The 12201-nt window shown below is 41.6% G+C and overlaps 1 protein-coding gene across 2 annotated transcripts in view; it reads left to right on the forward strand.

Moving 5' to 3' along the window:
• Window positions 1–12201, forward strand: part of SHROOM3 (shroom family member 3) — a 150855-nt gene that overhangs the window by 45769 nt on the left and 92885 nt on the right. For both annotated transcript variants that reach the window (XM_061994263.1, XM_061994262.1), the window contains one exon: window positions 398–552. In XM_061994263.1, coding sequence (XP_061850247.1) covers window positions 398–552 — 155 coding nt within the window. The remainder of the gene's footprint in view (window positions 1–397; window positions 553–12201) is intronic.

Genomic DNA, 12201 nt, shown 5'->3' on the forward strand with positions numbered 1-12201 from the left:
TCACAAAAGGAATCATGAACAAAAAAAAAAACCCACATCCAAGCTCTTCTAATCCTTGCTTTGCCCTTGGGTTAGTGCCTGGGTGCTCTCATCAGGAGGCGTTCTGTGGGTGTTTTGCTGGCATTTACTGCTTCCAAATACCAAAGACTTTCCAGGCTTATTCAAAACATTTCTTGGCAGAATTGATTTGGCTGCTGATCCCCAGCTTCCATCTATATGGAGGCAAGCACAGATCTTTGAGAGAGATGGCTGGCAAATGAAGACATTCCTTAGCCAGAGAGCTGGGTTTGGGGCTAGACCTAATTCCTTCAATGGAAATGCATGCTCATTCTGCATGTGACAACCAAACTGAGGCAGGCACATCTCACCATTTCTTTCTCCTCTCTTTCCTGTGCAGATAGAAGAGGGAGGTAAAGCAGACTCCCTGCCCTCCAAGCTGCAGGCTGGTGATGAAGTGGTGAACATCAACGAGGTGGAACTGAGCAGCTCTAGGAGAGAGGCCATCTCCCTGGTTAAAGGATCCTACAAGAAACTGAAGCTAGTCGTCCGCAGGTAGGCGAGATCCCGTGCTCTTTCTCTCGCTCTCTCCTGCCCTGTACAGCTATTTACTCCACATCTCCAGCTGGAAGCCTATGACTTGGCCTGGTCTTGGCAAAAGCCTTGTTTTCATCACACAGGCGTGAGCCCAAGGGCAAATGTTTGCTCTTTTCACCTAACATTTCTATAATTCTTTGTCACCAATATGTCCAAGCATGTGAAATACCTATCCAAATCAAATTACAAGCAGTCCTATTTTTCTTCAAAGTGCTTGGGGTTCCCCATGAAAGGATGTCAGTACTGTACATAGCTCTTGCCTCATTTGCTGCTTGTTATCATTGTTGCTGTGGCAGCAGAAAGATTTCCACCGGCCATTCTGTGGGTGTGTGGCTCTGCTGACTGAGGGCAGTCTGACCAATATTGTTCTCAGGATGTGATCTAGTGGGAAGAGCAGCCACTTTACCTGCATCTTTTGAGCAAAAGGCTCTGTACTACCACTGAATGAGTGATCTCTCACGTGTTCTGTGTCATTGTTGTCCTGGTTGCCAAAGCTTTGTAAGTGGCAGTGAGTAGTGATGCCACCTTGCCCGGTGTGACGGTGTGCTGAACCTAACTCAGCTAAGCAAATTGTGCTGATCTTCTTTGGTGACATGAAAAATAAATATGTTTGTCTTAAGGTCAAGACACAGAACTTGAATCTGGATTTGCATTTTGAATCACAGATGTCTGGGTCTGAAATGTAAGAATTTTTAAGACCTTAATAGAGACCTTCCTTGTATGTTTTTTACTGTGAATATGTACAAACAGCTTTTTTCTGTGCCAGTTAGATGATAGCTGGTATCATTTCGTGGAGTGCTCTGTCCTGAATTTCCACACTTAGCCAGAAAGTGATCTGGGTCAAGATCAGCATAGCTGAGGAGTTGTCATTAGCCAAACAAAAGGTGTCAGCTTGGGTTGCTAAGTTGAAACAACTGACTTACACTTGACTGATGGTGTCTGAGTAGGGCACATGTGAACAGATCAGACACCCTTCTGCTCTCTGAACTATATTTTTTGCTTTTGTGGGCTATATTCTGTTGTTTACCTAAAGCACCTAAAGGTAGGTAAGTAGAAAGACAATGATCTTATGACAAATTCTGAATCTTCGTGTACAGAACTGTTAGATGGTTTGCTAGCCATTGGGATGATATTTGCAAAAGTACTTTATTGCAGTTCAAGTGTTTTCCAAAAATAAATGGTTTTTATTTAAGGCCCATGCAGATTGTAGACCAACTGTAGTTTAATTTCATAGTTTAATTTCATTTTGATGGGACAAACTAGTAAAATAAATGATTCTATTTTAAAATTGGCGTAAGATAACTTTGGTGTAAATTAGGAATTGTTTCTGGCATTTGATCTGTCCAGAGTCCTGTCTGACTTGTTCAGTCCCAGACTTCTTCCTCTCTACTTCAGCTTGATATTTTCATTAGCAGCATGTGGAGGCTGAAAACCGCCCATGTTGTGAAAAGCCATTTTGCAGCCTATAAACTGGAAAAAGTGTATTGAGAAGATCCATTCCTGTGTGTCTCAAACACAACACTGGGACTGAATAAGTACTCTCTCTACCTGGAGATGTATGTACACACATGTATACACACTTACACACATGCACATATATGTTTTTAGATACGCGCATATGTCTTTATACACAGAGAAGTGATGTACTCTAGATCAGCACTATCACAGCCAAACCAAAATTCAGTTGTTCTTAATATCTCTCTTAATCACAGGACCACATCTCAGAAAGCTCTAAGGCCTCTTTTTTTCAAGCTACAAGAGAAAATGAGTAATTTTTAAATTTTCTTGACTAGTTTTTCACATGCAGTAGAAGTCACGAGAGGCAGAGCAATCCCGATGGCATCAATATCATGTTCTCATTATGGCTGATGAGTTATTGAAAGAAGAGGTGATCCACCTCTCAAAAAAATCAATAATCAAACAGCGGTGTTTTATGTTCTAAAATTACACTTTACAGTGTAACATAATAGTTTCTCTTTCCATTATTTTTACATTCCCAAGACCTTTTTACCTTTTCTTCTCCATTTTAATGAATATACAAGGGCATTTGATGCTTTCCTGGTTTAGTGTACCATAGTGAACTTGAAGAAAATGTTTTGGAGCCTTTCGTGGTTTCATTTCATCACCACTAGAAAGATCAAGCATGTTAACAGTAAGAGGTATTACATTCACATACTGTTCTTTTGCCAAGGTACTTTAAGCCCTTTGTGCACATTTGAAACTCAGTGACAATCCACAAACTTAGAGCTGAAGAACTGCAATTAAGGGCTAAGAGCTCAGCCTTCAGGTAATTTGACGCAATCCCAGCTGACCCTGCAGCGCCGGCATAAAAGCAGCAAAAGAACAAAAATAAAAGGTTCTGACTGCTTTGTGGCAGTGGGTCACAAGTTTTTCTGAGTTCTCTCTGTCACCAAAGGTAGCAAGGCTCAGCACTCCGGCCAGCTGGTGGCAAGGTAGAAGACAAAGGTTTTGTCTCTCGTGCTAGAGAGCAAGTGGATGGGAAGGAGTAAAAGAGGAGAATGGTGAGAAAGAGGAAAGAAGCAAGGGCAAAGTCAATTTCTGCATTAAATAAAAGCTTCCAACAATGTGACATTAAACGAGACAAGATGCAAAAGAAATAAATTAAGGAAAGCAGCTCAGTACAGAACTTGAACCACATGGAGCTGTCATCTCAGTTAGGGGGATACTGCTGGTCAGGCAGCGTATCTGTGTGATGAAATGAGAACAAAGGTTTGCAAACCAGACTCGAGGTAAAGCTGCAGCTGATTATCTCTTTTTAGCCCAGACATAAATGAGTTCGTCCATTAAGACTGGTAAAGGAAGCACCAGTATTCTTCCCCCTTGGGATTGTGTTTTGTTGTGTGGACAAGAAGATGATGTTTTGCAATGCTACATCATCTGAAAAAAAAAAAAAAAAAGAGTACATGACATGCTGATTTTTGCAAAATTGTCCATAATGATGTAATTGGAGTGGATCATGGTTACTTTTGCAAGTACCAGCAGTCAGAAAGCTCACTGGCCAGTCATTTGCAACCTGAATTTTTTGTCTGCAATTTGCATATTCATGAGAGCTCTTGCTTAGGGAGTGACACAAACTCCCACTGACATGGACTTTACTCCTTAAAAGTCATATGCAAACAATAGCAAAGTCTGCTTGGTGTATGTGTTTTTGTCCAAAGCATATTCAAGGTCAGCATGCTTTTGAAGGTTTGACTGTTTTTCAAATTTAAAACTCAGGAGCTAACTATTGCAGCAGGATGGTGACACCAAGCATCACAGTGAACAGAAAGCACAGATCTCTTTATTTAAGTGTTTTGTAAGGAAACTATCAAACAGAAGACATTTGAGCCATTCAATGCACTTGTGTAGCCCATGTAGCATACGCAGATTACTACTGAATCTTGGTTTTTATTTTAGGACAAAGGTAAGCTTTTAGTGCCAGTGGCAGCAGAGTGAGCCACTGATTGTGTTACTAAGCGAAAAATGATGTTACAACACCTTGTTGGGTCTGTAGACAGGTCGATGTGATGATGTGTTATTTCCCTTGGGACAGCATCTGCAAAGCTCAGTACTGATACATCGTTATCTGTCTTCATCAGGAGGTTAGTGATCAGTTTAATGGAAGAAAAGAGTGACAACAGTTTCAATGAAGGGAATGTGAAGGGAAAATCAGAGAAGATTCAGTACAAAAGGAAAGATCAAAATAAATTGAGATGAGGAAAACTACCACTCTCACAAGGATATAAATATGAATGGTTGTAAATAAATAACCAGTAGCAGAGCAATTAGCTCATGGGGACAATATTTTGCCTTTCAGTCAGGTGCAAATGTCCTGCTGATAACCAGGGAGGAACTTACAGTAAGAGATAGGTAAAGTTGTGAATTTTAACACTTTCTGCTTCCATGCTCATGGTCTTAACAGTAGGGCAGAGGCAGAGGATGACCAAATGAACCCCTAGCATTAAGTAAATTCTGTGCCAGTTCCTTAAAATAATCCTTTGTGGGAAACAACTGAGAAATGCTTTTGCATTTGCATTCTCTAGCTGGGTTTTGTTTGTCTCAACCTCAACTCAGGAGCCCTCGATAGCAGTTTTCAAATGTCTAGCTTTCTCTGCATCTTTAACAGGGCTGCTCATATCTAACTTGTTCAAAAGGCTCTACCTAAAGCCACTTTCTTTCTCCTCATTCCTTGCTACCTCCTTGTACTTCTTTTGCCAATTCATTTCCAGGACATTAGGCTCAGATATGCATATATTTGTTCATTCCTGTAGACCTTAGGTTTGCAACTGGTGGGCTATGAGGAAGATTGCTGATATTTCACACTTCATCATGCTGAAGCCAGAATACGCAAGAGTAAGAACTATTCAGCATGTCAGGGAATTGCAAAGCCTTATTGAGTGTACCTTAGGTGCACTTTCCAGCCCCTGCTAAGCTCAGGTAGGATTTCCTGCCTCACACAACCTTCTGCAGGTGTTTTTTGTGCGCTTGCCACTGGTGAGGTGGATTTAGCTTGGTGGTCTATTCTAGTCCATTTTCTGCCATCTGATTCTTAAGACATTTGAAATTGCACAACAAAATTACCTCTTTTCTCCTTCCCTGTTTTTAATACAGGGCTTTTGAGGACACTTTTGTCTACCAGCCCAGAAGAAAGCACATTCATTTCTTTCTGATTTATTTAATACCTGAGCAACCAGGCAAAAAGCATACAACTGTTTGAGTGTTTGGTCCTGCCAGCCAGATCAAATTGCCACAGGTGAACAGGGTGAGGGAGGGGAACAGTCTTTAAAAATATCACTGGGCAGAGATAAGATGGCATTGCACTACAGGGAAGTGCAAACTAGTATTTCTCCCTTGGTGACAGACTATGGGAGAGAGCCAAGAAGCTTGGTCCACAGGAGAGGTCTTCATAAGTGTTTCCTGAGATAGCATTCAGTATGTCTATATCAATCCTGGTGACAAATGTCTCTTACTGTGGGTATGCACAGAACCAGTTTCATCGAGCCTGAGGAATCCACAGGCTGCTCCTGGGGAGATCTTTTTGTTCATGGCTTGAGGATTTGGGAATAGTCAGTGTGAAACTGGAGAGACCAGTTTGTTATATTTTGTAATGGGAGACTTGCTTACTGTCCTCAGCAAACTACCTTCATTTTTGGTACTCAGTTGATCTTTAACCAGCTGGAAGAGACTGAGTGAAAGCTAAAGCTACAAGTCACAGAAATAAGTCTTGGTTGTTTAATTGTGAAAGATGAGTTGTTTTTCCAACTCATTTTATTTCTGTCGCTTCCTCTCTAACTTCAGTATCTAAGCAGAGTGGGGTGCAATTAAAAAAATACACAAGCCTTTTCAGTAGTATCAGTTCGATCTAATTGTGTTGTGAGTACTTTTATCAGCTGAAGATAAAATGTGGGCATTGCCTTGTCCACTTTACAGTGACCGCAGTGGCCTACAGCAGTTGCCAAAAATAGACTTTTCCACAGGTCAGTAGGCAAGAATGGCTGTCAGAGTATCACACTGTTTACATAGTTTTACATTCAACATGTTCATAGCAGCAGCAATTAGATCACTGAGGCATGATCATAAATGTAGCTATTCTGAGAATATCATGCTGAAGGGAACCACAGTTGCAGGGACAACTCTCAGACACCCTTTCTAACACACTGTTTGATTTAAGGCCTCCTACAAGCCATTCCTTAGAGCTCCTGTGGCATTCACTGTTGCCTGGCACGGGGAGGGCAGAGGTGCAAACATGAAGTCATTCTTGTAGAGACAACAGTATGTTGTGCAGTGAGCTTGCCACGGGGAGTTTGGTCCATGTTCTTGGTTGTTGTAAGGCAGCTCCATTGACTTGAATAGAGTTCAAATGAGGTACCTCAGGTCAGAATTTGGTCCTTTAATTCTTTAAACTCTTGGATCCAGCATCAGTCTTGGTTAATGAATGCAAAGCTCTATTAAAATTTGCTAGTGGAACAGCAAGTAAAAATTTTCTGCAGAGGATTAGCAATGTTTTAGGCCCTTACCCTGTACACATTGACAGGCAAGAGTCCTGCAGTTTTAGCATATAACCAATCATAGAGATACGAGCAACCATAGGAAGCCTGTTCAAGTATCATTTATGTGATATATACAATATTATATCAAAGTACATTAGATTCCTACAGAATTTGGAGCATATAGGTACCCTAACATCTTGTTACACTTTTGAGGCTCAAGGCACACAGTAAACTGCAGTAAAAGCCATCCCTCAGCCTTGTTCTCTCCAAAGCCTCCCATGGGCAAATCCTCTGCTCGTACAAATTGACAGTATCTTGACTAGATAATGTTGATAATAGATAAAACCTGATGTTTTGGGCTTGGTGCTAGCCATCACTGCTCAGATAGAGACTGCAGTTAAATTACATGGCTGCCACTGCTTCTCATACCTACCAACAGTTTTACCTGTCACAAGGTTGTGTGATTGTCTAGTTCTCACAGTAGAATTAAGTATGTTTGACTGTGTCATCTCTCACTTTCTGGGGTAGCTCTGTAGTGAGGTGTAAGTAAACAGAGAGATACAAACATAGCAAAAATCAATATTCAAGGCAGTTAATTTTCTGTTTTCAGTGTTAGTGGTTGGTGGTTTGTGTCTGCTTTAAGCTTAGTGGTGCCGGCAATTCTTTTCCATCTCAAACAGCCTTAGGCTAAAAGTACAAGTCAAATAAAGGAGGAGTAGGGATAGAAAACATTATCCTCATTTTCCTGTTATGCTAAAGAGCTGCACAAAAAGAAAGGATTAAGCTTATTCTTGGCTATAACCATAATCTGTGTTTTCATTTTCATGCTTCCTTACAGATTCCCATGTGGCTTTGGTTATTCAGCTTATTCTTTTGGCACATCTCTGTCCCTGAGCCTCGTGGTCTGAGGGATGAGACCTGGGGGAGATGCTGGGAGAACTACACTACAGCCCTGAGGCCAGGAGTGTCAGAGAGAAGTTGGCTAATTCAGGCACTGAAGCAGACTGAGACTTCACCCAGGGATATACCTCCCTGGAAAAACCAGTCCGATGTCAGACAAAAAACTGCTACTGTGTGCCAGGGGCTGTCTTATGCTTATGCAGTCACTGCACTGTGAAGTGCTGGGGTTAGGAGAAAGATCTATTTGTTCTGTTCTTATACTCTTCTTGTCATGTCTGCTTTCAGGTGCTGTAAGGAAGTAGATCTTGGGCAACATGGGCCTTCACTCTGAGACAGTATGACCAGTGTTAGGTTTTCAGACAAATCTTGTTCTGATCAAGTCTTTTAAAGACCTCTGTGGCAAGATCAGGAATTAAACCTAGACATCCTGAAGACTTACACCTGTGACATAGCTACAAAGTTGTTTTGGCAGAAAATTGTTGTAACTGAGGCTATTTTTCAAAAGGGCGTTTTTAAAAAAAAAAATTGTTCCACTCTACCTGATAAATGATCCCATCAAAATGTTGAAGTGTGGGAGGAAGATGTCGGTACAACTGACATCTGAGGCTCAGAGCTGAGTCAAGTCCATGGAAATTGGTGAAAATATTCCCACAGACTCAAAAAGGCTTTGGCTCAGAACCTCACTGAACAGTGGTTTTACTCATTGACCACGAGAAAATGGACTATTCCTAGAGAGAGGGGAAGCTGCTGGCATTTTTACAAAAAGACAAGTGCCAACACAATTCTTCAAAGAATTCTGTGGACTAATCCTTTCCTCTTATGACACTAATGTAATTTTGTGTCGTATTTGACGGCAAGCCAAAAATTTGCATCAAATAAATCCAAGTTTTGTGAATGAAATTAATTAGAATAGGCATTGGCTCACACCCTACTCTGTGGCAGCACAGGAGCATGTTTCCAAAGAGTTGCTCTGCAGTGCAGTGGTTTTTTGTTCAGTGATGATGACTGGGGAAACTGGGAGAAAGGAATATTTAATGCACATGAAAGTATGAAGACTGACAGCGTGAGAGGCCAAAGTTGGCATTAACACTGGTAAAGGGCTGACAGGGTGGTCTTGTGACTAGCGCTGTTGTACATTAGGATGTGAACTCCTCCACAGCTTTCTGGTGTGCCCTTGGTCATATCTCCTTGTTTCACAGCTCCCTATCTGCCTGATGCTCTGTTGCATGAGATCTTGGGACAGGGAGGGGAGCTTTTAAAGTGCTTCTTTTTAACACTCTGAAAGATGAGGCTTCAGTCAGAGTTTTACATGAGGAGAAAGCCCCTCTGCTAATGCAAATGGGTGCAACCAGCCAAAGCCCACCAATGACCTGACTTGATGTTTGTACAGTATTTCAGAAGCCTGTACAGACTGTTGGCAGGTAAGTAAAGGCTTTAAAAGCTGTTTGTATGTTGGATCAAACTTGTAAGTCTTCAAACTGTCTCAAGCATTAGTATTTTCATTAGAGGAGTTTACGGCACGTTCATCAAAAACTTTACAGTTCCTATCTCATTAGGAAAGGTCAATACAAAACACAGGGCAGACAGCTAAGAGACAACAGAATCACTGACAACAGACTTAATGTCTAGGATTTAATTTGCTACAGTTTAGGACTGCTAGGCTTTTAGGAAATTTCTCACGGAGAGCAGCAAATGTGCGGGAAGATCTAGATATAATTTTTGGAAAAAATAAATGGCCACTGATTTGGACAGTGGAAAAATGCCTTGGGGAAAAAAAAAAGACAGCCACCATAATATGTTATCCTATGTGAGACATTAAAGACTGACCCCTCACCTGAAAGTGCATTAGAAACACAGAGATTTCCAGGCACTGCCACTCTGCATTAGCTGCTTCTTTCATGGAGTGCATTTGGATTAGTTTACCTTCTTCAGGCAATAATCGGACTGGGGTTTGATTTGTCAGAAAGTGACACTGGAAAGGCTGGGAAATGTCTGCCAGGGCCCTACAAAGTGCTTTTTAGGGTGTGAATCTCCTCCTTTTGGAATTTCCTGAGGATTAAGTTGGGGCTGGATCAGATCGTGATACTACAAAAACTGGAACAAACAAGCACTGATCCATATCTTGCTTCTCTGTCTGTGATTGTGTCTAGGCTGACCTTTAGTTGATAGGGCAAATACCTGGACTTGTACGAGGTTCTGGTTACCTGTGCAGGTGCAAAGACTGCAGGATGACAGCTTCACTGGGCAGCTGCAGGGGGAGAACTGAGAATAGCTGATTTCATCCACTTTTTGTACGAAGCTGCAGTGGCATTGCTTTAAGTTCAAGAGCTGACTATAGATACTGATTTGTTAGTTGCATGGCATTGATATGTGCTGATGTATACATATCATAGCTGGGTTAAATATTTAATTTGCTCAGCTACACTAATTACCCAAGAACATAAAAAAGTTTCTCAAAAACTTTCCCATGCTTTCCTGCTTGATCCAAAGTTTCCTCTGAAAGGGAAGTGGGGTCAGGAAAGGCTAATGAACACTAACATAATCCTACTAATATACATTGAGTTTGCCTGGTTTTACTTCTGTAAAACAGATGTTATGGTGTAGTGGTCACTGTAACCACTTTACATTTTTTCATGAATGGACTTGTACGTGTCATCCAAATCCCTTGTTACTGTTTTTCACTTGCTGCTGGATAAATGGAATATCTCACTCAAAAGAGTAATGAAGAGCAGACACTGCACAGACAGTATCAAATGGTCTTTTATATGCACAAATCTTCCTGTTTGTAGTGAAAAGCAGCCCAATTCACAAAAATGTGGGTGGACAAAGAGTATTCATCTGTATGCACCTGTCTAAAACACTGGCTACACCAATAGCTCTAGAGTACAGAACTTGTTTTTCCCTCAGTACTCCTTTCTTCAGCTTTCTACCTGCTTTGACTTTGGCATTAGAAGGGAGACAGAGTCAATCTTCAGTGCATATACGTAAAATGTTTTCATGGAGGTTATACCTGCACAGGTAGACCTTAACTTTTTATTATTAAAGAATGCCTAAGGAAAGACGATTAAAAACAGAAATATTAGTTAAAAATACATCTTTTAGAGGCTGAAAAGAGGCAGTTATCTCAGTTACCTCTTAGTCTTCTGTGTTTACCAGGCTTTCAAAAATTATTGCTATCATGAGGTGAAACTGCAAGAGGTAAATGGAGGCAGTTAGTGCCATTCTCTGTCTTGGGGAGACGGGAAACTCCTTCAGTATGCTGGTGCCGGGCCTGGGGCACTGGGTTAATTTCCTCCTGCTAACAGATATTTTTATGTGGTGTTACTCCGTATACTTAACTTTCTTGTAAAAGGGAGACAGAGCTCTCCTGCCTGTAAGGTGTCAGGAGGTTAATTGCATTGAAGAGGATGATGATCTAATAGCCTGACTGGGAAAAAAAAATTAGGCTGAAATGGAAGTGAAATTGTGGGTTCTGCTTGGCCTGAAATGGAACATTTTGCTCCCCATAGGAAAAGTTAATGTAATAGTGGGAAATTCCCCAGTAGGAAAGTATGTTAATGTAATATATGTAACATATATTTAATGTATGTTTTCAGCATTCTCTTGGATGCTAAGGCAGCCTGAGTGGGTAGAAGGTAACTGAACCTCCCTTGTTGAATCAGGCTGACATCCTCTGAATCATAGAATCATAGAATCATAGAATGGTAGGGGTTGGAAGGGACCTTTAGAGATCATCTAGTCCAACTCCCTGCAGAAGCAGGTTCACCTAGATCAGGTTGCATAGGAACATGTCCAGGCGGGTCTTGAAGACCTCCAAGGAAGGAGCCTCCACAACCCCTCTGGGCAGCCTGTGCCAGGGCTCCCTCACCTGAACAGTGAAATAGTTTTTTATTATATTTAAATGGAACTTTTTGTGTTCCAGCTTCATCCCATTACCCCTTGTCCTGTTACTAGCTACTATAGAAAAAAGGGATGTCCCAACCTCCTGACACCCACCCTTTAGATATTTATAAATGTTAATAAGATCTCCCCTCAGCCTCCGCCAGACTAAACAGCCCCAGTTCCCACAGCCTTTCCTCATATCAAAGATGTTCCATACCCCTGATCATCTTGGTGACCCTGCTTTGAATCAGGATGAGTCCAGTGTGTTGAGGGCCACATGCTTTTCTGTGATATTTCCATGGAGTTCATACAGATCCACGTGCCCACAGCCTTCTCGTCTGCCGGGGCTCAGGTTTGGTGCTACAGTACAGAAGTGCAAATGGGACCCACAGAGTTGCCAGTTGGCAGGAGGGAGCCATTGTGTCTTTTTCAACCCTGAATCTGCAGTCGAATTGCCGTGCCCTAACTTGCAGGCCAATCAGCAACAGAGACCAGCATCCTTGCTACACCTCTCCTCCACTGTGAGTTTTTATCCCCCATCCTTACTCCCAATTACATTTTTCAAATGAAATTTGAGCAATGAGTTTTGAGAAAAACATTAAATACTTCCTGAATGGCTGAAAGCATTTTTTTTTGTTTCCTATTCCTCTCTTCCTTAAAAGCTCAGTGTTAATTATAAGAAAGGGAGCCAGGGCAGAGCTGACTGGCACTTTCACTCAGCAAATTTCCGCTTTCCTCACGGTCTCTGCTCCTGTCTGTCAGGCCTGCTGACGACTGCTTGGTAGGAGGGCAGTAATCTGAGCTGCCTCTGCTGAGCAAACCTCCTGCTTTTTGC

This window comes from Colius striatus, chromosome 3 (assembly GCF_028858725.1).
Source record: "Colius striatus isolate bColStr4 chromosome 3, bColStr4.1.hap1, whole genome shotgun sequence".
NCBI classification, from domain to species: Eukaryota; Metazoa; Chordata; class Aves; order Coliiformes; family Coliidae; genus Colius; species Colius striatus.